The following is a 27052-nucleotide window of genomic DNA, read 5'->3' on the forward strand; positions in this document are numbered from 1 at the left end:
AAACCAAGTTGTTTTTTCCCCATCCCTTACTTGTTTCTCACTATCCCGTGTTATCATCTGTAGTGGCTAGGCTAGTCCCCAAAGCCAGGGCAGTTTAGGTGACAGTGAGGGATGAAGTATCGGGACGGTGGCGGGGGAAAGGACTCGCATAGGGCGTTAGGTGAGTGCAGGACATGCTCAGATTCGAGCTCAGGTGGTGACCATTCCTTATTCCCTATTGGTAGGACCTTCCTCTCCCTTATTCTATCTCCGTTGTGTGTGTTGTGCCATTAGCTGACTGACCATCCGTTGGGTCACGTCATACCGTAACAATCACCCCGTGACACCTTTGAGGAGACAAAACATTAGAAACCACCACAAGAAACCCCATTTTGGAAGCTACATCCCTTCAGGAATTCATCTAGGGCAGTAGTAATAATTTTAAGTCCACAGGAGATTCACAAAATTGTATGATATTGGGCTGTGAAAGAGAAAAAATACTATTTTTTGACTAAAATGTTGTTTTAGCCCCAAGTTTTTAATATTTAAAAAACGGCTATTAGGAGAAAATGGACCACATAATAGGTTGCACAACTTCTAATAAGTAAGATTATACCCTATATTCAGAAAGAAACCACTTTTCCATCACAGTGGAATTCTTAGAAGGGAAGGAGCACCACATTGGAGTGCAGATTTTGTTGGAAAAGTTTGCGGGTCCAATATCATATTGGCAAAGTCCTCAAGGTCCCAGAACAGCAGAACCACTCATAAATGACCCCCTTTTACAAACAATACCCCTCATTGAATTGATCTAGATGTTCAGTGAACATATCGACACCACAGGTGTTTCACAGAATTTAATACCATTGAGCTGTGAAGAAAGCATTATAAAATTTTTGTCACTAAAATATTGCTTTAGTCCCAGATTTTAAATTTTCACAACAGAAAATGGGTAGAATTTCCTGCCTAGTTTGTTACACAATTTCTCCTGAACATGGAAATACCCCATATGGCCTGTTTCACACATCCGTTTTTTGGCATCCGCCATCCGTTTTTTGCATCTGTTTTTGTGTTAAAAACGGATCAGTTTCCGTTTTACCGCAAACGGATGCAAACGGATCCGTTTTTTTGACGGATCCACGGTAACCGCTAATGGAAGTCTATGGGACCAAAAAACGGATCCTCCAAAAAAATGGCGGATCCGTTTTTTAACGGAAAATGACGGATTTGGACGGATTTTAAAAAATGGAAGTGTGATCCAGACCATATGAGGCTGTACAGTACTGTTTGGAAACATGGCAGGGTTCAGGAGGGAAAGAGGTCATTTGACTTTTAGAGTGTAGATTTTCTTAGAATAGTTTGCAAACTCTACTTGAAAAGCCCTCTAAGTGCCAGAACAGTAGAATCCTTCCTCATGCAACACCATTTCAGAAATTACATGCCTTTGGGAGCTTATCTATAGGTGTAGTGACGATTTTGAATGTTTTACAAATACAAACATGCAGTGGACATTGCATAGTGAAAATTGCAAATATGCCATTGTAGTGCTCAATACATTTTAGTTCCCAATACACTGTCGTGCCAGTACATTGTAACCAGCTTGGGGTTCTGGAGACATGCACCTCATAAATTAAGAGGGTCCTCTTTGTTACATTAATGCCGAATATGTGGACACTAACTGCGATTTTGGTTCAAAAAGGAGAGGGACATTGGGATTTGGGAGTAGATATTACTGGATTTCTCTCTAGGGAGCCATGTTGCTTTTCCACAATTTTTGTGCTACCCATAGCTTTGAAACGCTCTATATTTCAATATACAGATGACGGACCAGAGTGTGAGCTTATTTTTTTGTGGATTTAGTTGAAGCTTTTCTTGGTAGCATTTTGGGGTACAGAACATTTTGGATCACTTTTAAGGTTTTGTTCACATTTATTCTGTACTTTACGTTGAGAACTTACATTGGGGTTTCCATCTAAATCTCAAAATACGTGATTAAGACAGAATCCTGACATATCCAGATAGAATTCCAATGGATCAATTCACTATAATGAGGCAGCAGAGCTACTCTACACTCTGTCTGGGCTCTGTTGTCAGAAGTGCACAAAACTGTGGTTCACCACGCTTTTGTGCATGACTATAAATAGGTACACTACTAGATATAAGCACTCAGTGTAGAGCACAGAATAAATGTGAAACAAGTCTTAAAGTGATTTGGAGGCAGATGGAACAAATCAACAGAAGTTCAAGAATTGGTTTTATTTATTTTTATGTCGTTCCTTGTGCGGTATAAGTGATAAGATGGCTTTATCCTTTGGATCACTACGATTACAGATATACTAGATAAACCGTATATTGATTTTTGAGTGTTTGCTACCATAAACTTGCTAAAAATGCTATTAGTACTATCAGTGGACAAATAAAAAAAATCTATAGAGATTTCAAACTATGGAAATGTAATAAATTTTTTCTATAAAATATGTTTTTAGAGTGTAAAGGCAACAAAACATAACAAAAGCATATAAATATGGTATCACCATAAAAGTACTGATCCAAAAAATAAAGCTGCCTATGGCTGGGTCTAACAGGTCACCGCAGCTGGATGCCATGACAACCCTCGGCTCCCTATGATCATATTGTGGGGGTATCGGAGGGGTGAGACAGCGCCCACTCCCTCTCATAAACTTCTAAATGCCAACATCGCTATTGATCATGGCATATAGAAGATAACAGAATTAAGTCTTGATTATGTCAACGGTACAAATAGCTGTTTAGCACCGTGATGCCAGAGCCCACTCCTGCCTGAGAAGAAAATAAGAATAGGTAAAAAGAATGTCCCGCGCGTTTAATATTAGCTTCTACAATAGGATGCAAGTTGGAAAGAGAGAAATAATATGACTGGTATTTCTTTTAAAAGTTATATTTTTTTAACTTTCATGGGAGATGGCTATTTTAGGGTCACACATCTTTTTTTAATTATGTATTGATCGGAACGCATTAGACTTATTACAGTCTACAGGAATTGGTAGACAACTCACCAACCAAGAGATTAAGCAGTTACCATGGAGATACATACATACGATTTTCTAGGTACATAGGGACCAATTCATTATTGCTTCTGCACCTCTTTTTTGTCTAGCTTTTAGTCTGTTTGCCTATTTTTCATCTGTGCTTAATTCTTCTTTTAATGTACACCTTTTTTACCCCTTCATGACATATGATGTATATTTACGACATATTTGTGTCCCTGACTTTGTCGTGGGCTCTGATGTTGAGCCTGCAACTTTCCTCGAACATGACAGCTGATTTAAACATCTGTCTAGTGCCTTTAACAGCCGCAGGTGGATACAAGCTCTACCCGTGGCTGCTAATGAGTTAAATCCCACTGTCAATCCTACAGCGGAATTAAACAAATGCCAGAAGAGTATCATAAATCCCGCCCATTCATAGGAGATCGTCATTTCTGCTATACATGAAGCACTGCTATGTATAATAGCATAAGCAACCACATGATCGCAGCTGCAAACTCCTATTGACTATTAACCCCTTCATGCCGCAGCCAATTTTCGTTTTTCACTTTCCCTTTTTTTGCTCCCCTTTTTCCCAGAGCCATAACTCTTTTATTTTAATGTTCACATAGACATATGAGGTCTTGGTTTTTGTGGGACGAGTTGTACTTTTGATTGACACCATTCATTTTACCATATAATGTGCTCAAAAATGAGAAAAAAATTCCAAGCTCAGTGAAATTGTGAAAAAAACTACAATAATGACATTGTTTTTAGGGAATTGTTTTACGGTGTATATTTTGTGGTAAAAATAACCAGGCAATATGATTATCCTCATCAGTATGATTATGGCGATTCCAAACATGACCAGTGTTTTATAATTATAGTGATGAAAAAAAAAATCTGAAGTTTGCAAAAAAAATGTAAAAAATTTGGAGCTGTACCGCCATTTTTTCCGACTCAGAACATTTTTATTTTTCGTCCGATAGAGCAGAGTGATAGCTTATTTTTGCAGGGCGAGACTACGTTTTTATTAGTACCATTTTAGGATATATGTGACTTTTTGATCGCTTGTTACAGCATTTTGTGTGGAATTGTGGCGACCAAAAAAAAACATTTTTGCGTTCTTGAATTTTTTTTTATGTTTGCCCATCAGGTTAATTGTTTTAATATTTTGATAGCAAAAATAAGCCTTCAAACAGCTCACATCCTGAAAATGTGAAAAACGCAAAAAAAAAACGATTACTTACCAGTAATACTCTTTTGTAGAGTCCACGACAGCACCCACTGAGAGAGGGGATCCGCCCCTAGGAAAAGGAAACCTACAGAGATAAATGGGGCGGTCCCCCTCGCTCCCTCAGTTTGGATTACAGAGAACAAAGAGGAACCGCCATACATATTTTAGTCAATTTGCTAGGTAAATGATTCACATCTATACATATTTATACTTTTGCTATACAAAACTATATTTTTACTCCCAATTCTTGCTTTCCGCCACCAAGGAGAACCACGTGTAAGTTTCTAAATTAAGGGAGGGAAATGAACGGGTGCTGTTGTGGACTCTACAAAAGAATATTACCGGTAAGTAATCCGGTTTTTTCTCTTCGCCACGACAGCACCCACTGAGAGACTTTCAGATATAGTCACTTGGGAGGGCACACCGTGTTAAGGACCGATCTACCAAAGGCCAAATCCTCAGAGGAGGATAAATCTAGTCTATAGTCGCTATAAAACGTAGATGGAGAAGCCCAAGTTGCAGCCTTACATATTAGCTCAATTGGGACGTCTGCCCTCTCTGCCCAGGAGGATGATATGGCTCGAGTAGAGTGCGCCTTTATACCCTGTGGAAAGTCTTCTCCCTTTGGCGAATATGCCATCGTGATCACATCTCTCATCCACCTGGACAGCGTGCTTCTCGTAACCTTAGACCCCTTCTTGTTACCCTGGAAGGAGACAAAAAGAGCCCTACTCTGCCTCCTGGGACTGGTTCTATCTAGGTAGGTCAGGACTGCTGTTCATTGGAGGGAAGGCATAGGCCTGTCGGAATGTCCAGGGTGTTTGAAGGGCATCGAGGATGTCTGGATTGCCCTCTCTGTATAGCGAAGCGAATCTTTCTACGCGTCTGTTGGCTCTTGTCACGAACAGGTCTATGTCTGATCTGGCCGCTATCATCTCGAAGATGTGCCGGCTGAGAACCCACTCTCCTTAATGTAAAGTCTGGCGGCTGAGATAGTCCACTCTGGAGTTGTCCACTCCTCTGATGTGGATAGCGGATAAGGAGCGGAGGTGTAATTTGGCCATCTCTAGAATTTTCTCCGCGATAGACAAGAGTGGTCCTGATCGCGTACCTCATTGCCGGTTTATGTATGCCACTGAGGTGATGTTGTCTGTTTGGATTCTCATGTGGGTACCTTTTAGCTGCGGGAGAAATTTAGATATAGCATGATATATCGCTGTTAACTCCTTCATATTAGACGAGCTCTCCGCTTCGAGTTCAGACCACTGACCCTGCACCATGTCTTCTTCTAGATGGGCCCCCCCACCCCAAGGGGCTAGCCTCTGTGGTGACTATTCTAGAGGGGACAATCCACCATGGATCCCCTCCTGTTAGATTGTCTGGGTTCAACCACCACTTCAAGGAGCTGATTACTTCTGGTGATAGGGACATTTTCCCATCCAACCACCCCTGCAGCCGGTTTCTCGTAAAATGGCCCATTGAAATTTTCTGGAGTGGAATTGGGCCCAATGCACCTCCGGAATGCATGATATTAGGGACCCGAACAAGGACATGCCTTCTCTCAAGGACATCGTGTTCTTATCACCCGCCATCCGTACCTTGTTAATTATAGCCTGTATTTTTGTTTCTGGCAAAAAACATTTTTGACTTACAGAGTCTATCTGAAGGCCCAGGTACGTCTGACAGGTTACCGGTTGCAGTCTGGACTTTTCCCAGTTGACCAGCCAGCCTAGTGTCTGCAGGGATGAGATAATGTCAGCTATCCTACTTTCGCATTGGGAAACCGAATTTCCAACTATGAGCAGGTCGTCCAAGTGCAGAAATATTAAGGTGTCATTTAGCCTTAAATACGACATCACCTCTAGCATTAGCTTGGTAAAAACGCAGGGTGCCATGGATAACCTGAACAGCATCGCCGTGAACTGGAAATGTTGTATCCGGCCCTCTAACGAGACCGCCACTCGTAGGAATTTTTGGTGCTCTCTGCATATAAGGAGATGTTAATAGGCATCCTTCAGGTCCAATACTGCCATATAGCACCTAGGAAACAAGAGTTTTATTGCCGAACGTATTGATTCCATCTTAAAGGACCGCAGTCTCAGAAATGTATTAAACTTTTTTAAATTAATTATTGTTCTAAAGGAACCATCCGGCTTAGGGACTAGAAACAGAGGAGAATAGAATCCCATTCCCCATTCATCTCTTGGCACTTCTACCAGTACATGCTTAGACAAGAGCCCTGTTATCTCTATTTCCAAAGCTTCCTGCTGCATTGAGGACTTCAAGGAAGTCAATAGGAAGGAGTTCGGTGGGTACCGAACGAATTCTAGCCTTAGGACTGATGATACAATATTAATGGCCCAGGAGTTTGATGTTATTTTTTCCCATTCGTGGCTGTATTTTAGTAGCCTGCCACCTACCGGTGATTTATCGCTATCGGAACCTGTCCCCCGACCTGAAGGGACGTTTCCCAAATAGGCTGCCTCTCTGCTTGGGATCTTTATTACCCCAACAGTCTTGGGGTTTGAAATCTTTCTTTTTCCCAAATGAAGGCTTCCTGAACGCTCTCCTGTTAAAGGGAATGTATGAGTTAGGGAATCCTTTTTTCCTCTCACACGCTTTCGTCAGGATCTCGTCCAACTGTGTGCCAAACAGGAACTTACCCTGACAGGACATAACGCAGAGTTTAGTTTTTGTCTGCACATCGCCTCTCCACCCCTTCAACCATAAGGCCCGCCGGGCTGCGTTGGTTAATCCTGCCGCTCTGGCAGATAGACGGAGGGAGTCAGCTGAGGGGTCAGATAAGAAGGCAGCTGCACTCTTAATCAGGGGGATAGAGGAATGGAGGAATGGAGGCTGTCTCTAGATGCTCCGCTTTTTATTTTTTCCATCCAATCATATTATCATGGACCTTGCCGTGCATGTGGCCGCTATAGCCGGTTTGAAGGCCCCTGTGCATGCCTCCCAAGACCGCTTGAGGAAAGTATCTGCTTTGCGGTCTAATGGGTCAGACAATGTACCTGCGTCCTCTACTGGCAAGGAGGACCGGCGGGAGGTGGAGGCCACTGCCGCATTCACCTTGGGGGCTCTTGACCAAGATGTCAAATCGTCATCGTCAAATGGGTATTTCCATTTGGAAGTTAAGGGGATAAAGGTTCTTTGCCCCTGTCTTTCCCATTCCTTTTTTACCAGTTCCTTTACTGCTGGCACTACGGGGAAGGCCCTGACCTTCTTTTGGGAGATACCCGCGAACATTATTTCCTGCGGGGTTTTGGGCTCTTTAATATCGGATAGCCCTATGGTATTCTGCACAGATTTGACCAAATTATTCACACTGTCTGTGGGGAAGCAAGTCTGCTCTTCCTCTTCTGAGGTTGGATATTCCTGAGACCTATCTGAGTCCAGTTCCCCAGCTTCTGAAGGCAACCCAGACACCGGTGACATTATCCCCCTAACGGAGGTCTGTCCACCTTGACTGCTAGAACTGCCTAAGGCCCGCAGCTCTTCTCTGATTATTGTAAGGATATCCTCCTTTCTACCCGAGGACTCCTCCCGCAGGGTCTGCTCAATACAGGTCTGACAAAACCGCTTAGGGTGACTATCCGGAAGGGGTTGGGAGCATAAGGCACATTTCCCTGTGCTTATTTTTCTCCGTTCTTTTGGCCTGAGGGTATATAAACAGACAAAAACGGAACGTCATCAGCTAGGAGCTTGACTCCAAAACACTCACCCGTGAATTTTGTCAGCTTAATAGCGGCTGCGGGGTTCGAGACTCAGGTTGAGGCGAGGCCCGAGATGCCTTCTTCCGCTTTTTCTCAGAGGCTTCTTCTAGTGCTATTACCTCTTGTGCTGCCAATTTTCCTAGTACTGCTCTGAGAGGATTCTCCTGGCTGTACTTCCTGGAGCAAAACCGGGTCGTTTACTGATGACATGGCTGCGCACCGATGTGCCTCTGACCGATGCTTTTATGCAGCTTCCCGGTTTCAATTTCTCTCCCCCTTTTTTTTTTTTTGAAAAATTTTTTTTCCCTTCTTTCTGCGCATGCGCGGTCGCACCCGGCGATCCCGCGATGTTTCCTCCTGCCCCAGAAGGTACTCCTCCACCTCCGGGCCGCCTGGTCTCTGTTCAATGGCACATTGGAGAAAAAAGGATTTAGTTCAGCTCACCCCTCATTGATGCTGCAGCAAGGTCCGAATAAGGACACGTCTCCACTTAGACGTCTTGGAATACTTCATAGAAAAAGGAAAGTCCAGCTCAAGGAGTAAAATCCAGAATTTTCTTTATTTCATTAAAATACAAGCATGGCTGCTATAGTCATCATTGCGGTTTTTACGCTGACATGGGATAGCCGCACAGAAAGTGCCCAGGAGGTTCTGTACGCGTTTCAAGCGGTATACGCTCTTAGACTCTAATGGTGCCAGCTATCTCCTCCTCTGGCCGCCGCACGTCTCCCAACCGCTGCCCCTGCACCGCCGGAGCGACATACCGCTGAATACTATCAGGTATGTCGATTCACCCCTTCAGCACCCCCGGCACGTACCGCGTCCTGAGCGAGCTCAGGGATTCCTTTCCATCCCGGGCCTCACCATCTCGGGTGTAAAAAAAGGGGGGGGGGGGGAGAGTTCCCCGGTGCTGTGCCGCGCTCAGTAATGCGGTATCCCCTGCAGGGGAAATTCTCAGGTGCTGCTCCAATGCACCCCTAGGTGAGCCAGGCACTCTTCACCAAGGGCTCACCCACATTACCAGCTGAGGGGGGGGGAGTCCGAGTCTTGGATCCGCCCATCGCTGCTTCCAGCTCTGGGGCCCCCGTTGTTCATATAATGCCGCGGGCGGCTACCAGGCCAGGGATCCTCTTCTCTGTGGGTTCCTTCTAGGAACAGGAAATCAAACTGAGGGAGCGAGGGGGACCGCCCTATTTATCTCTCCGTAGGTTTCCTGTTCCTAGGGGCGTATCCCCTCTCTCAGTGGCTGCTGTCGTGGCAAAGAGAAAAAATTCTCGTAAAAATTTCAGAATTTTTTTCAACACTTCAATAAAAAAATAAACTACGGTATATATGTTTGGTATCTACTTACTCGTACTGACCTGGGGAATCATATTGCCAGGTCAGTTTTACCATATAGAGAACATAGTAAAAAAAAAAAAAAAAAAAAAAAAATTGTGGAATTGCACTTTTTTTGTAATTTCACCACACTTGAATTTTTTTTCCTGTATTTCAGTACACAATACAGCAAAATCAATGATGCCATTCAAAAGTACAACTCATCCTGCAAAAGACAAGCCCTCAATCGGATATATTGAGAGAAATATAAAAAGCTATGGCTCTTGGAAGAAACCACGAAAAAAAAAAAAAAAAAAAAACAGAAAATGGCCATGGCGTGAAGGGGTAAAAGCTTATTTTATATGTTTTTGCCTGTTTTTTTTTTAAATTTTGGCATTGTGGGGATTTAATCTAACTCATCAGTTTTGACATTTTAAAAAGACTCCTGCATTTACTTTATTTACAACAAGCATTTTGGTGTATTTTTTTGCAAACTTTTACAAAAACGTGCTATTTTTAGCCATAAAAGTTGCCAAAAAGATTACAGACAAAAAATAAAGACAATTCTTTTCACAAATTCATGAACTGAGTATGCAATTTTGAAGACTATGCTGTAAACGGCAATGAATACCACAAGACAAAAAAAAAGTGGCTGATAAAAAACAAAAGTGATAGATCAGCGCTATAATGTAGATTTCACCCAATGTAGTGGGGCAGTGGCATTCTTCTTAAACTCCCTACTCTGCTTACCCCGTCTCAGTGTACACAGTAAAGCTTATTGCGACTGCACTAATATAGACAGTTTAGAATTTCAATATTTATACAATTATTTTTGTTGTCTGCACATGTACATACAAAAGATGAAGTAAAAAAGATGCAATAAACACAATGAAAAAACAAGCATATTTAATAAAACCATTTAAATAGAATGAGCTGGAAAACTAAAACAAAAAGATAGCAAACAAGTTGTGATTTCCAAACTCAAAAACTAATTGCTAGTAATTAACTTCTTATTTTGAGCTATGGGCACTGATATCTCAACATATAATGCTCAATGTCATAAAAGCTTTTGAGTTTAGCCCAACATATTATCTAACAAAACAGGCAATTGGGCATTTGTGTTTTTCTTCATAGAAGGGTTGTCTAAAACCAACATACTGATGACCTATACATACGATAAGTAATCAATATTAGCGTGCAGAGGGTCTGACACCTGGCACCCCAACCATCAGCTGATATCGGCTTCGGTGGGGAGTCAGATGGAATATGTACAGAGCAGAACAGCACAGCTTTGGCCTCTGATGGGTACTGCAGATCAGTTGCAAATGAAGAGAATAGGAGCTGATCTGCAGTACCTGGCAACGGCCATTAAACAGAGTAGGGGCCATGTTGCTCCAAACAATGTTTACATATGGACACCACCAGAAGCGACCACTGGGTGTTTCTGGCGTCAGACCTCCCATCGATCTAATATTGATGACCTATTTTTGGTAAAGCTCATCAATCTATTTATATAATTGCCTTGTAATGTTTTTATTTCATGTTCTGTCCAGATATTACAGTATCCCAAGCGGAGGAAGTTCACCGACCGCCATATTGGGACGCACAAGTGATGGGTGTCTCAATATGGAAACTGCTGCTGGTACCACCCTATTGCGCGGTACCACCAGTGGAACACCATCGCACCACACACACACACTCTCTCACACTCATACACTCACTCACACAACCTCTTGCGCGGTACCACCAGCGGAACACCGTCGCACTGCGCCTGCGCGAATTCCGCACAGGCGCAGTGAATCATTCGGCTGATCCCGGCGGCAGATGCACGAAGTGTCTACAGGCAGAGGAAGCCGGTCACATTAAAGGGGTTTTCCCATGAACGAAAGTTCATTTTAAAAATTGTCTTTGTCTGATCGTGAACAGGAGCATACTACATCTCCTGGGCAGAGCAGGAAGCAAAAGACAATACTGACATTACAGCAAAGGATCACAGAGGATTCATTTTGTGAGGTAAAATATTTCACTGACTGTTTTTAAACAATATTTTATTTCACAAAATGTATCCTCTGCGATCTCCTGCTGTAATGTCAGTATTGTCTTTTGCTTCTTCCCCTGCCCAGGAGCTGTAGCATGTTCTGTACACGGTCAGACACAGGAGTGAGACAGAGAGCACAGGGGGGAGACAGTTCAAACAGGACAGCACATGAGGGGAGAAGAAAGCACAGGAAAGAAAGAGACAGCAGATAAGGGTGATAGCACATGGGGTAGACAGGTCAAAGTAGAGAGCACAGACAGGAGAAGTCAGCACATGGGGAAAGAGAGTGGATAGGTGGGTGAGCACATGGGGGGAGAGATTCTCAACACTGCAAAGCCTGCCCCCATCGTGACATTACCGCCTTCCCGATGCAATAGCATTGGGCCTCCATTTAGTATAAAAATAATGAACAAACTCTTTTTTTAAAACACATGAAAGGTTATTTTTAAGTCCTATATGTACGTATGTATGTAATAGTATGATCATTAGTCTTACCCCAAAACAGATTTTCCAGTTTCATCTGGCTTTCGCACTGTAAATGGGCTTGGATCAATGCCAACATTTTTTGGCATGAAATCTCTGAAAAGTAAAGTGATACCAATCAATACATATTTGAATGGTTAATGATTTCATCAGTACCTTTTAATAGTTATATTACAATCTACAGGCAATGTAACTTACCTTGCAGAATTTGTCATAGAGAGACAAAAAGTGTCATCAAAACTGCTCAGTTCATAAGGTCGAAAGAACTCTGTGTATATATTGACCTCCTCATTATTTCTGCTATGCTTCTTTATTGTCATCTTCTTCAAGTTTTCACCACTCAGCACTGTTAACAAAGGCATTTGGTTGGTAACAAGGATATTGTCATGCTACTGTGCCAGCATTCAACTCCAAAATACAACAATGTGCTGATATTACCACAGCCCTTTTTTACATTTATATCTGAAAAATGTCCAGTGGCAACATAATCCATAGCTATGCCCAGATATAATGTTTATAGACATTTCATAGGTGAGCCTTTAACTAATAATTCCCAAGTTTATCAAACGCCACTAGGCTAATTAGCAAAGAATGAAAACTATTTGATTATTTACATTATTTATTTAGTCATCACTGGCAGGGATATAAAGGGGTATTCCCATCTCAAAAGATCCTATTCCAAAATAAATGTAGTATAGTTTTTCTGATTCACTAGGTCTCTTTCCTCATGTGCAGGCATTGCAGGACCTTAGGTATCCATAATTATGACCAATAGCAATTAACTGTCACTTCATCAGTGGAAGTAACCTTGGATACCTAAGGTCCTGCAATGTCTGCACGAGGAAAGAGACATAGCGAATCGGAAAAACTATACTACATTTGTAATTGTATGCATTTGCTATTATTATTATTACACCTACTACTGTACATCTTGGGATAGGATCTTGAAGATGGGAATACCACTTTAGAAAAAGCTGATCAATAAACCTGTCACTCTGAATAAAGCAAGATATCAGCTGCAAAACAACAATCTGATCAACCTACACAATAGCTGAAGTTCTATACTGCAGCAGGAACGCCAAGCTGAAAGCTGATGCCACTTCCACATGTGGGGTGCCAATCACCGCACGTCAATACCTTGACATTCATGTGCACATTGCTACTGCATGCAGACGAGGTCCTGTCAGTATGCGGCTTCTGCATCATGAGGTTGAGGTTACAGCTTATGACTAAAAGTATGTGGATGCCCTTAATTATGTTAGGTGCATAAAATCAACTGTGCACAAAAAATGTCTATGGCGGTGGAAGTCATGCAACTCTCATACACATAGTCTAGGTTATACAGAGCGTATTGACAATAAACATCACACTACTATAAGTTGCCACCTTTGTCAGAAGTAGGTTCTTGAATTTTTAGACCTGCTCTGGTCAACTGGTACTGGCATTGTGATGTAAAGCTAAAGTTCAGAAACATTAGGCCATACAAAAGTGACAGAGCGTCTGAATGTTTGAGCTCGAGCTTAGGAAAACGTGCCTAAACTCTGTAATATCATTCACTATTTAATTCTATACTGCTTGTAGGAATGACAGCTATGCATCAGGAGCTTTTTAAAATAGGTTTCCATGACCAAAAAGCAGACCACAAGCCTAAGATCACCAAGCACAACGTTAAAGGGAACCTGTCAGCAGTTTTGGCAGATATAAGTTACGGCCACTGCCTTTCAGGGCTTATCTATAGCATTCTATAATCCTGTAGATAAGCCCCCAGTCCGACCTGAAAGATAAGAAAAATAACTTTTATTATACTCACCTGGGGGGGTGCTCCGATGGGTGTCGCAGATCCGGGTCAGGTGCCTCCCATCTTCTTGCGATGCCGCCCTCCTGCTTAATTGATGGCTCCCCGACATCGCTCTCCAGCGCAGGCATACTTATCTGCCCTGGTGAGAGCAGAGCAAAGTACTGCAGTGCGCAGGCGCTGAGCCTCTCTGACCTTTGCCGGCACCTGTGCACTGCAGTACTTTGCTCTGCCCTCAACAGGTCAGATAAGTACACCTGCGCAGGAGCACGATGCCAGGGAGCGATGAAGCAAGCATGATGGCGGCGCAAGAAGAGAGGAGGCACCGGACCCAGACCTCCAACACTCAACGGACAGGACCGTCCCCCCGGGTGAGTATAATAAAACTTATTTTTCTTATCTTGCAGATTAGATCAGGGGCTTATCTACAGATTATACAGGGTGGGCCATTTATACGGATACACCTAAATAAAATGGGAATGGTTGGTGATATCACCGTCCTGTTTGTGGCACATTAGTATATGGGAGGGGGAAAACTTTTCAAGATGGGTGGTGACCATGGCGGCTATTTTGAAGTTGGCTATTTTGGATCCAACTTTATTTTTTCAATGGGACTAGAGGGTGATGTGACACATCAAACTTATTAAGAATTTCACAAGAAAAACAATGGTGTGCTTGGTTTTAACATAACTTTAATCTTTCATTAGCAATTTACAAGTTTCTCTTTGTTTACAGCCAATGACATGTCGCAAAGGTTAACAAGTGAGGAGCGGATAGAAATTGTGTTGATGTCCGGTGAACGCAGTACCCGGGTCATTGAGGCAGATTTCAATGCAAAACACCCTGTGCAAGAAAACTGTCAGCATTCCCATTTTATTTACGTGTATCCGTATAAATGGCCCACCCTGTAGAATGCTGTAGATAAACCCTGAAAGGCAGTGGTCGCATCTTATATCGGCCAAAACTGCTGACAGGTTCCCTTTAAGCTTTGGCTAATACATGCTGTTCACTGGATTCTTGAGCAAGTGAAGAAAGATCTTGAAGTGTCTTGCCACTTAACATTTATTTTACTTAAAGGGAATCTGTCACCCTATTTTTCGCCTATCAGCTGCGGCCACCGCAGAGGACCTGACTGAACAGCGGAGAGGTATGTACAGTGGGGAAAAAAAGTATTTAGTCAGTCAGCAATAGTGCAAGTTCCACCACTTAAAAAGATGAGAGGCGTCTGTAATTTACATCATAGGTAGACCTCAACTATGGGAGACAAACTGAGAAAAAAAAATCCAGAAAAATCACATTGTCTGTTTTTTTTTTCATTTTATTTGCATATTATGGTGGAAAATAAGTATTTGGTCAGAAACAAAATTTCATCTCAATACTTTGTGATATATCCTTTGTTGGCAATGACAGAGGTCAAACGTTTTCTTTAAGTCTTCACAAGGTTGCCACACACTGTTGTTGGTATGTTGGTCCATTCCTCCATGCAGATCTCCTCTAGAGCAGTGATGTTTTTGGCTTTTCGCTTGGCAACACGGACTTTCAACTCCCTCCAAAGGTTTTCTATAGGGTTGAGATCTGGAGACTGGCTAGGCCACTCCAGGACCTTGAAATGCTTCTTACGAAGCCACTCCTTCGTTGCCCTGGCGGTGTGCTTTGGATCATTGTCATGTTGAAAGACCCAGCCACGTTTCATCTTCAATGCCCTTGCTGATGGAAGGAGGTTTGCACTCAAAATCTCACGATACATGGCCCCATTCATTCTTTCATGCACCCGGATCAGTCGTCCTGGCCCCTTTGCAGAGAAACAGCCCCAAAGCATGATGTTTCCACCACCATGCTTTACAGTAGGTATGGTGTTTGATGGATGCAACTCAGTATTCTTTTTCCTCCAAACACGACAAGTTGTGTTTCTACCTTAACAGTTCCAGTTTGGTTTCATCAGACCATAGGACATTCTCCCAAAACTCCTCTGGATCATCCAAATGCTCTCTAGCAAACTTCAGACGGGCCCGGACATGTACAGGCTTAAGCAGTGGGACACGTCTGGCACTGCAGGATCTGAGTCCATGGTGGCGTAGTGTGTTACTTATGGTAGGCCTTGTTACATTGGTCCCAGCTCTCTGCAGTTCATTCACTAGGTCCCCCCGCGTGGTTCTGGGATTTTTGCTCACCGTTCTTGTGATCATTCTGACCCCACGGGGTGGGATTTTGCGTGGAGCACCAGATCGAGGGAGATTATCAGTGGTCTTGTATGTCTTCCATTTTCTAATTATTGCTATCACAGTTGATTTCTTCACTCCAAGCTGGTTGGCTATTGCAGATTCAGTCTTCCCAGCCTGGTGCAGGGCTACAATTTTGTTTCTGGTGTCCTTTGACAGCTCTTTGGTCTTCACCATAGTGGAGTTTGGAGTCAGACTGTTTGAGGGTGTGCACAGGTGTCTTTTTATACTGATAACAAGTTTAAACTGGTGCCATTACTACAGGTAATGAGTGGAGGAAAGAGGAGACTCTTAAAGAAGAAGTTACAGGTCTGTTAGAGCCAGAAATCTTGATTGCTTGTTTCTGACCAAATACTTATTTTCCACCATAATATGCAAATAAAATGAAAAAAAAACAGACAATGTGATTTTCTGGATTTTTTTTTCTCAGTTTGTCTCCCATAGTTGAGGTCTACCTAGGATGTAAATTACAGACGCCTCTCATCTTTTTAAGTGGTGGAACTTGCACTATTGCTGACTGACTAAATACTTTTTTTCCCCACTGTATATTGTTGTTTTTTTATTTTTTTTATTTATTTTTTTTACAGAACAAGGGCTTTTTTTGATTAGCAGAATAATACATTAGGTCAAAAACTTTGTGTATTTATTTCACTAAATACAGAGCAGTACGCCTGCGCCGGAGCCGCAACGGGCAGGAATGAAGAGGACGTCATCGCTGCAAGATGGGAGACGCCGAATCAGACCGCGATTCCCTCTGGACCTGAACCGCCCCCCGGTGAGTATAATATAACTCATTTTTCTTCTCTTTCAGGGTACATCGGGGGCTTATCTACAGCATTACAGAATGCTGTAGATAAGCCCCTGATGGCGGTGGTCGCAGCTGATAGGTGAAAAATAGGGTGACAGATTCCCTTTAACATTTATTTTCCTATAAAATGATCAGAATTCAGTAAGGCAATAAAAGAACTAATATTCATTTTGTCGATCCCCTGACACTGCTGTTCAATGATACCCTGGTTGCTTGGAAGTCTCAGTAGTTCCTTCCTAATCTAGATTGGCTGCAGCAGTCATCTGCCTATCATTGCCCATAGCGCTGATAATGTGCTACTGGTGACAGGCTGCAGTGGTCATATGCCCATATGGAAGAACAGAAAATACAGATAACAGTTGTACATCTTAATGACCTATAGCCATACATAAAGTTTTGGCTGTATCTGACACTGCAGCTCAATCCTATAGAAGTGAAGACAACTGAATTCCAGTACCAGCAGTGAAGGTGTCTACCCATGCATCTTCCCTGCTGTACAAGAAACAGGAGATGCCTTCCGATCATCTAGGATGCCAGAAATCAAATCTCAAAAGTGTAGAGTCAGTTTAAAGCCACTGTGCAACAGGGAGTAAAAATGGTGTACATCATATGAAATGCATAACTCCAATGTGGGTTGTTTATTTTATTTTTTTCAACAATAAAAAAACTATATAAGGGATAATTCATGTAAAACAGTGATTTTCATCCTAATCCCTTTTTATATTATCCAAATGCAAGTAGTAAACCTTTCCAGAAAACATGGAAGCTTCTTTTGTAAAATTTATTGACAGACAAGACTGGTACAACTGCCAGAGGGAGTGTGATCCACCAAAAATCAGCAAGAAGAAAGACCTTTAATATGTGTAAAAAGCTCAAGAAAGTCAAATAATGTGACAGTTTTAACTTTATTTGGAAAATTAAAAAAGGTCAACAAGATGCATATTTTATGAGATTGTATCTTACCTTCATCAAATGGTAATGGTAAGTGCTCTAAGACGCCTGATGTCCACCAGAATGTGTAACTGAAACAGAGTTACAAATCATGTCAATATGTAATCACCCTTTTAAGAAAATGTTTCATGCTTATTTCTACAGCTAGATTCTAATAAGAGATTTTCCATTTAACATCTTTATGGGTACTCTTTAGGTTTACAAAAACAATCACACAGAAAAAGCAATCGTATATACAAAATAAGAATTAAACAGTAATATCAGTATATACTTGCTAAGGCTACTTTCACACTTCAGTTTTTTGCCATCAGTCACAATCCTTTGGCTAGCGGATCTGGCGAAAAAACAGATCCGTCGCATCATTTTTTCCATCCGTTTCTTCTATTTTTCGACAAATCCGTTTTTAAAAGCCAGCAATTCGGTGCGCTGTACAGTAAAATCACACTGACATGTAGAAGAATAGACATATACACATAGAATACACACATATATATGCATATGACACATGGTTTACATACAGTAAACCAAGTCATATCAAAACGATTTATAAATGTCAGTGTTTAATCAATTTAATAGTTTGTGTTAGAAAAAATTTGGAACTCTAGGGGTTAAATTTAAGGCTATAATCGCGGAAAAAAATTGTGTGGGCTCCAGCGCAATTTTCTCCACCAGAGAGGGAAAGCCAGTGAGTGACGGCATATATTAATAGCCTAGAGAGGTACCATTGTTTTTGCCCCCCCCCCGGCTAAAAAAAAAATCTGCCCCCAGCCACCCCAGAAAAGGCGCATCTTGACCTCCACTGCTCCTGTTAACTGCCATTTCTTAATTACATTTCAAACTGAGGAAAGGGCAAATTGAAAACGCTTAGCTACCTTCATATAGCCTACTCCTACCTTGTGGACCTCCACCATTTTCAGAGTGCTAGACAGCTGTTTAGAAGAAGCCATTGCTGCTGTTTTTTAGCACAAGGCTAGAGGAGGCTGAGTTTTTATAAACCTGGGAAATTTGCATTTGTAGTGAACAAGCCATAATCTTAACAGGCTAATTAAGGTCTGAAACATTGGTCAAAGCAAGCTAAGCACACAGAAACAAACTTTTGCAAAGGCCCATTTTCCATTTTTTGTAATTTTTAAAATACAAAAAAATGACAAAATATATATTTTGTCCTTAAATACAAAGAAAATGTGTCATCTTTAACTTTAGGCCTTTTAGAGATAATTTCATCTTCAACTTGCTTAACTGTTCACAATAACAGTAATTTTGACCAGGGGTGCCCAAACTTTTACAAGCCATTGGAATTAGTAAAATAAAAGTAATAAAGCAGGAAAAATGGTTATTGGATTGTTACAGTGTTTTCTTAAATAGAAGTAGCTGAGTTCATTGTGATACACAAGCATTTAATCCACTGCTATCTAAACAACATATCCTATTGTAATGAATACATATTAATATAGCAGGTTAGCAAAGTAAAATATCATTACCTAGAATAACCCTAGAGAGAGAAACTTATTACAATATTTTTCTTATAAACTGTCGGATGCAAAGTGTAATGATCCCAGATGATTTTGAACCAGTCAACTTGACTTCATATTTAATTGCTTCCTGCAGAGGAGGTTGAGAAGACCTTGATTCTAATATGTATCCTCTGGAGAAATCCTATTCCATGAAACGTCTACTGTGTGTGTCAAGTAATAAATCATTGCCATTTAATGCAATTTCTATTGTTGCATGGATTAAACATAGCCAATCTGTTCTGTTCATGATTGCAAACAGGATGTGTGTGATTAGGTAAAAATATATTTTGGCAAATTATCGTGGCCTAATTAATTTGCCTATCTTTTTCTCTTAAAAACTGTCATAATAAAACAAAATAAATACAATGTTCTCAAACATATTCTATTTAAGAGGTAGGCTAGCAAATATATTCAATGTTGCTGGCCCAAACATTTCCAAAAAAGGTTTCACAATATATAGCGTTACTACAAAGGCTAAAAATAAACGTAGAGTTGCTGTTGCTCCGGCACCAGATCTGCAGTGGTGACATGACTACAGAACATGAACACTGCAGAAAATAACTGGGCTCAGTAGAGATGATGAGATAGCTGACAAGAGACTGCAGAGCCTAGTGACTAGCTGCTAGTGGTTTCGTGCAATGTAGTTGTGACGGCACTATTGCAGCCCGACAACAGAGTATGGGGCGGAAGCAGAAAGTCGGTGCTGGAGCAGCAGTAGCTTGAAGTGTGTAATCTTAAGGCCCTTTTACATTTAGCGATGCACCAGCGATCCGACCCGGTCAGGATCGCTGGTGCATCGCTAAATGATCGCTAGTGAGCTTTCATACAGAAAGATCTCACAGCGATGCAGCAGCGACGCAGCGGACGATACTCACCTTTCACACACAGCGATCCTGACGTCCTCCCGCCCGCGTCCAGCGTCGCTCGTCTCACACAGCAGGAAACGCCCGAAGAGAAATGGAGCCGCCCAATCTTGCGCGATCAGCGATGGACAGCGGGGGAGCCGGTCGGAGGTAAGTATCACACATAGCGATATCGCTAGCAATATCGCTATAACGTCACAAAACCAGCGATATCGCTATGTGTAAAACCCCCTTTAGTATTTGTAGTGAAAACAAAACTCTTTTAAAACGTATTTAACCGCATAAGGACAGAGTCACATTAATGACCAGAACCTCATTTTACAATTCTGACCAATGTAACTTTATGAGCTAAAAAACTCTTTTTGGGACAAATTGTTAGTGGTAAATTTAGGTCACAATATTTTGCATTTGTGAAAATATCGGACGTTTGGTGAAAATTTAGCAATTTCCAAACTTTCAATTTTTTTTTACAGTGGCTTTCAAAAGTACTCACCCCCTCCTTAGCCTTACAACTATTTTGTTACCGCACAACCTGTATTCTCAAATTTTGGTAATACAATTTGTGTGTGATGCATCAGCACTAAAAAGTCTAAATTGGTCAAGTGAAGTAAGAAAAACATAGGCATAAATTAAATGTATGGCATCAAATAACTAAAATTGGCATGTGCATATGTATTCACCCCTTTTGCAATGAAGCCCCCAAAAATTTTTTGTGCAAGAAATTACTAGAGATGGGCGGACACCTGGATGTTTGGATCTGGCGGGTGCAGTCAAACAGTTACAAAAAGTTTGGGTTCGGGTATCAGAACAGTACCCGGACCGAAACCTCATTCACTTGTGTATGACAGTGTGGCAAACAACGCTTCTGATCGGCGATGAAATCATCCCTGCCGGTCAGAGAGCCGCGATTCCAACACTGTCAAGACAGTGTCAGCACTCAGCTGTGATTGGAGGTAAAAAGTTTACCTCTGGTCACTGGTGTCATCGAATGGGACTACTGCTTGGTGACATCAAGCCCATGGCTTAGTAATGGAGAGGCGTCTATGAGACACCTATCCATTACTAATGCTATTGTTGTATGGTAAACAAATACAGCCAAAATAAAGTCCTATATTAGAAATAAAACAAAAACACAGATTTACTTTTTTATTTAAAAATAACATACACAGTTATACTCACCATACATCTATTACACCAAAACCCTCATTCTCCTGTAATAAAACTGAAATTAAAAACAACAATATCCCTCACCTCTCCGTCGTTCTGTCCCACGCCAGAATACATATCTGGGGGAAAAAAGTTTTCAACCTGGACGGTGCCAAGCTGTGACCGTCCAGGCTGAGAACTACTGGGGAATGAACTGCTGCGAGTGCAGCCTCATTGACCGGTGGTGACATCATCGAGGTGACCTCCGGTCACTGAGGCTGCTTTCCCTGCCGGGCTGAACTACCGTGACCTAGGTGAGATCCCGCTAGCACCGTGAGAGGTAGATCAGTAAAAGTTGTGAGGGTGTACTGAAGGACACTGGGTAATTCTAAAAATAGCTTACTTGCCTGGGGTATTAAAAGACCCTGAGGCGGAGAGACCATATATCATCTCTTCTCATCTCATGACACAGAGAGCTACCAGTCTGCACAACACTCAACGGACGAGAGAGAGGACCGCAGCCAATTCATCATTGCACCATCACGAGGGATACGGATTTATGATTCTCAGGGAAACAACCTAGGAGTGATCGGCTCCGGTTGGAAGGACCAGGACACAGATCTGATCCAGTGACCATCTCTGAACCATGGATGTGTTTGGAGAAAACCAGGTTTTGGGACCCGCTGGTCGCCTGGTTCCATGGAGATGGTCAGATAAGCCAGGTGGTGACTCTTGTGTCAACTGGCTTTGGACCTTGTATGGACAGTATGGACTGTCACCTCCCTACGCTTGTTATTATCTCTTCTCTGTGTGTATATCACAGGTGGAATAGCGACCCTGGGAGCTCTGACGTAACATCTACCGTTATCCAGGCGAGTCAGTGGAAGGGTAAGGCCCTGTAATGTGTACCATGTTGGGGGTAATTGCTGGGATTATTCTGTTTGCTATTGGGTGTTGTGGTTCAAAAAAGTATTGCCACACTGTTTTACCCTAACCCTGCGTTGTCTGTGTAGTATGTTGCCCACGGAGAGATAGAGCGGGCGTTCAGTGGTATGAGCCCTGGTCCATACATTCTTTCTAAAGGCAGTCAGGCCAGCAGACGAGAGCACCCACTGACCCCATTTCTCCACATAGTCGATGAATAAAAAGTGAATAAAGTGAAGATGGCAGAAAGTGGCTAGAGTAAAAGAAAAGATAAATCCAGTTGGGCCTGGGTCACACTAGTTAGGTCAGATACGATATGCTAATGACACTCAGCTCAAAATCTGCTTCAGCGTGAGCCGAGCGTCAGTGCACTGTGCTTGGATTCTCTTGCATCAGAGAATCGAAAGGACACATGCACAGGAGATGGAGAAAGTAATTTCTCCATCTTCTCCATTGCCTGTTTCTCCGTGTATCGGACTGCGCTGGAATGACATCAGAGTGCAGTCCAATGTTTTACATGCACCCATAGACTTGAACCAAGTCCCGCTGCCAATTACAGCATGCTATAATTATTTTCTAAAGTCGAATCAGCATGAGAATATAATCGTTAATATGCATCGCCCCACACTATAACATTGGGCCAAGTCCTATTTGATGTAACATCGGATAGCACTCGTACGTATTATACGCTCGTGTAAGTGAAGCCTTACTCTAATTACTAGATGGAGGCCCGATGCTATCGCATAGGGAGGGCGGTAATGTCACGATGGGGGCAGGCTTTGCAGCATTGAGAATCTCTCCCCCCCCCATGTGCTCACCCATCTATCCATTCTCTCTTTCCCCATGTGCTGACTTCTCCCGTCTGTGCTCTCTTCCTTGACCAGTGTACCCCATGAGCTTCCTGTGCTGTGTTCTCCCCTCATGTGCTGTCCCATTTGAGCTGTCTCCCCCCTGTGCTCTGTTTGTCTCACCCCTGTGTGCTTTTTCTCTCCCCATCTGCTGTCTTCTCCTCTCATGTCATCTTGTTTGACCTGTGTACCCCATCACTAAACAGTCAGGGTGCAGCATGTCAGGAGGAATTTCTATTTAAAGGAGTTTTCCCACGAAAGAAAGATTGTGTCTGACCATTTACAGAACATACCACAGCTCGTGGGCAGGGGAGGAAGCAAAACATAATACTGACATTACAGCAGGATACCGCAGAGGATACATTTTGTGAGGTAAAATATTGTTTAAAAACAGTCAGTGAAATATTTTACCTCACAAAATGAATCCAATGTGACCCCCTGCTGTAATGTCAGTATTGTCTTTTGCTTCCTCCCCTGCCCAGATGTGGTATGCTCCATACATGGTGAGACACAGTCCATTTTAAAAATTGGGAAAACCCCTTTAATGTGACCGGCTTCCTCTGCCTGTAGACACATTGTGCATCTGCCGCCAGGATCAGACGAATGATTCACTGCGCCTGAGTGGAATTCGCGCAGGCGCAGTGCGACGGTATTCTGCTGGTGGTACCGCGCAAGAGGCTGTGTGAGAAGAGTATGAGTGAGTATGCGTGAGTGTAAGAGTGTGAGTGTGTGTGAGAGAGTGTGTGAGTGTGAATGTGAGTGTAAGTGTGTGAGAGTGTGACTGAATGTGTGACTGAGTGTGTGACAGTGAGTGTGTGTGACTGTGAGTGTTAATGTGTGTGTGAGTGTGTTTGAGTGAGTGTGTGAGTGTGTTTGAGTGAGTGTGTGAGTGTGAGAGTGTGTGTGAGTGTGAGAGTGTGTGTGAGTGTGAGTGTGTGTGTGAGTGTGAGTGTGTGTGTTGCGTACGGCGTCGGCGTATAGAGTGTGTGTGAGTGTGTATGTGTGTGGTGCATATGGCGTATAGAGTGTGTGTGTGAGGTGCGATGGTGTTCCGCTGGTGGTACAACGCAGTAGATTGGTACCAGCAGCAGTTTCCATATTGAGATACCCATCACTTGGTTGTCCCTATATGGCGGCCGGTGAACTTCCTCCGCTTGGAATTCTGGGATACGGTGACATCTGGACAGAACAGGAAATGAAAACATTACAAGGCAATTATATAAATAGATGTGTGGAAGCGATGGAAAAATTCCATAATGCAGAGGCCAGGGTTATATGAACATGTGTCACAATGGTAATTGGTTTCACGACTAACTACATTTTTATAACACACCCTGCATCTCTTTTGGGATTGGCCATTTTTAGTTGTAGGCGGCACTTGTTGAGAGATAAAATGCTGACCGGGGACAATTTTGCAGGACCCACTAGATAATTTTTCCCACACTCTCCCCTGCTCTCCAAATATGAAATGGTTTTTGCTTTTTTTCCCTGGAACTCAAGCTAAGATCCTTGGTTCCTTGTTTGTCGATATAATACAAAAGAGCTGTATTAGGGCCACTTGAATTAAGTGTACCGCAAGTTTTTTGTACCATACAAGCAAATTGTGAACAGCGCTGTAGATATGCAGAATCTTGTCCGCAAGGTCAACGCCACCAATAAATTTATTGTAATCCTGTACACAGATAAACTTCAGGACAGGAGAACTTCCTCCACGTTCCGGAACTTTAGCTGTTTCTGTCAGTATGAATTGATGTTAAAATGAGGACATCCTTCTTGTCATGAAATTTGACAAGAAGGATGTCCTCACTACAGGTCGCTTTAATTTCGCCTGTTTTTAACTTTTGGGTAAGAAGTATCTTGGGCAACAAATTTTCATTCCAACACATAGTACCAAAGGCCACTGTTTTCTGTAAATAAGGGGGTACACCACTTGTAGAATAGTTATCAATATACAAATTGTACCGCTTATCCGCTTAGGCCTCTTTCACACTACAGTTTTTTACAATCAGTCACAATCCGCCAGGTTTTGAAAAAAACGGATCCTCAATTTTCTTTTGAGGATCCGTTTTTTTTTCCCCATTGACTTCCATTAATGGCGGATTGTGACGGATTGCCGTCCGTTGCATCCGTTTTTTTTGAGGATCCGCCAAAAGTTGCTGTCCGTCACCATCCTCAAAGATTTCAAAACGGAGCTTGCAACGTTTTTTTCTCTGGTGGATCCTCTAGACACTCATTTAACCCGAAATTCTTTCTGGGTGCCGGACAGAAAATTCTCTCTCTCTCTCTCGGCTGCGATTCCTTTAAAATTCTTCATTTGTCGGATCCGTCAAAAAAACGGACGGTGGCATCCGTTGTCATCAGTACTAAAACGGATCCGCCATCCGTCCTTTTGACGGATTTTGACTGATGCAAAAAACTGAAGTGTGAAAGAGGCCTTATCTAAAAGGGGATGCACCAGGTCTGAGACAATTTTACCAGCTATGTTTATAGAGAGTGAGGGGAGGGGCATTTGGGAGGAACAATTTGTCTGTTTCCTCTCATACACCATGAATTTGTTTGTGCAGCCAGAATCGCTTTCACAGTTTATAGATTTTTAGCCAAAATCAGGACCTTTTTCTTTGGCAAATTATTTCAGGGGTATACATGTTGGGAAATTTGTCACTAAAATAGTTTATTAGGGGCCTTATTTTGTAAAGTTGGTCATGGCTAAGGTAATTGGGCGTGGGGGCAATTTGAGTTTTCTGCGAAGTGTAGGAATCTCGGAATGCTTTCAAATCGTTGCCGGGCCACTACTTCTCTGTACATAGCAGTGTCGTACAGTACATTAAATGACCAAAAAGATCTGATGGTGGTTTATTTTTTATTAGACTCATGTTGAGAAGCAGGCTGAAAATTTTTTAAATGTCCACAATATAAACAAGTCACCAGCTACAATTTTTGGAGTAGAAAGTTGTGGGGTGGCGGCAAATAAATTGAGCAGCATATGAATTGGTCTGCTCAACCGTTAAATGTAGTAATTCTTCATATTAGAATTTTTTTTTTAAAAAACACTCTCCCTAAACCTAGCTGTGCCCACATGGACGCCTGTGTGTATGATTCCGTGGGCACTAACACTAGAATGAGTATGTTGCTGAGACTCATCATTGCTAGTGCTAGCGAACAAGGACGTTCATCTCATTTGCTCGGTCTGTATCTGAACAGATCATGGCGTAAACCTCATCTGCCATATACAGATGTGCAGCCATTGTAGTATATGAATATACAATTGTGTGAAAAAGTGTTTGCTCCCTTCCAAATTTCCTATTCTTTTGCATGTTTGTCACATTTTAAAGTTTCAGATCATCAAACAAATTTAAATATTACACAAAGATAAGCAAATATAAAATGCCATTTTTAAATTAAGGTCTTTATTGTTAAGGAAAAAATATATTCCATCTTACAGGGCCCTGTATGAAAAAGTGATTGCCCCATAAAACTAATAACTGGTTCAGCCACCATTAGCAGCAACAACTGCAATTAAGCATTTACAATAACTGGCAATGAGTCTTTTACAATGCATTTTGACCCACACATCTTAGCAGAATTGTTGTAATTCAGCCACATTGGAGGGTTTCCAAGCATGAACCGCCTTTTTAAGGTAATGCCACAAAATCTCAACTGGATTAAGGTCAGGACTTTGATTAGGCCACCTCAAAGTCTTAAATTTGTTTTTCTGAAGCCATTCAGAGGTGGAGTTGCTGGTGTGTTTTTGATCATTGTCCTGTAAGTGCGCTTCAGCTAGAGGTCACAGATGGCCGGACATTCTCTTTCAAGACTTTGTGGTAGACAGTAGAATCCATGGTTCCATTTACCACAGCAAGTCTTCAAGGCCCTGCAGCTGCAAAACAGGCCCAGACCATCACCCTACCACCATCATACAGTGGGGAAAAACGTAGTCAGCCACCAATTGTACAAGTTCTCCCACTTAAAAAGATGAGAGAGGCCTGAAATTGACATTATAGGTAGACCAAGACTATAAGTCAAAATGAGAAAACAAATCTAGAAAATCACCTTGTCTGATTTGGCAAGATTTATTTTGCAAATCATGGTGGAAAATAAGTATTTGGTCACCTAAAAATATGCAAGATTTCTGGCTCTCACAGACCTGTAACTTTTTCTTTAAGAAGTTCCTCTGTCCTCCTCTCATTACCTGTAGTAATGGCA

General features: G+C 42.2%; 1 protein-coding gene across 2 annotated transcripts in view; it reads right to left on the reverse strand.

Moving 5' to 3' along the window:
- Window positions 1-27052, reverse strand: part of FIG4 (FIG4 phosphoinositide 5-phosphatase) — a 744221-nt gene that overhangs the window by 292778 nt on the left and 424391 nt on the right. For both annotated transcript variants that reach the window (XM_073576032.1, XM_073576033.1), the window contains exons 18-20: window positions 17567-17625; window positions 11980-12127; window positions 11794-11877 (exon numbers count right to left, since the gene is read on the reverse strand). In XM_073576032.1, coding sequence (XP_073432133.1) covers window positions 11794-11877; window positions 11980-12127; window positions 17567-17625 — 291 coding nt within the window. The remainder of the gene's footprint in view (window positions 1-11793; window positions 11878-11979; window positions 12128-17566; window positions 17626-27052) is intronic.

Source organism: Dendrobates tinctorius, unplaced genomic scaffold (assembly GCF_039654945.1).
Source record: "Dendrobates tinctorius isolate UK_male_01 unplaced genomic scaffold, ASM3965494v1 ptg000046l, whole genome shotgun sequence".
Lineage (NCBI taxonomy): Eukaryota > Metazoa > Chordata > Amphibia > Anura > Dendrobatidae > Dendrobates > Dendrobates tinctorius.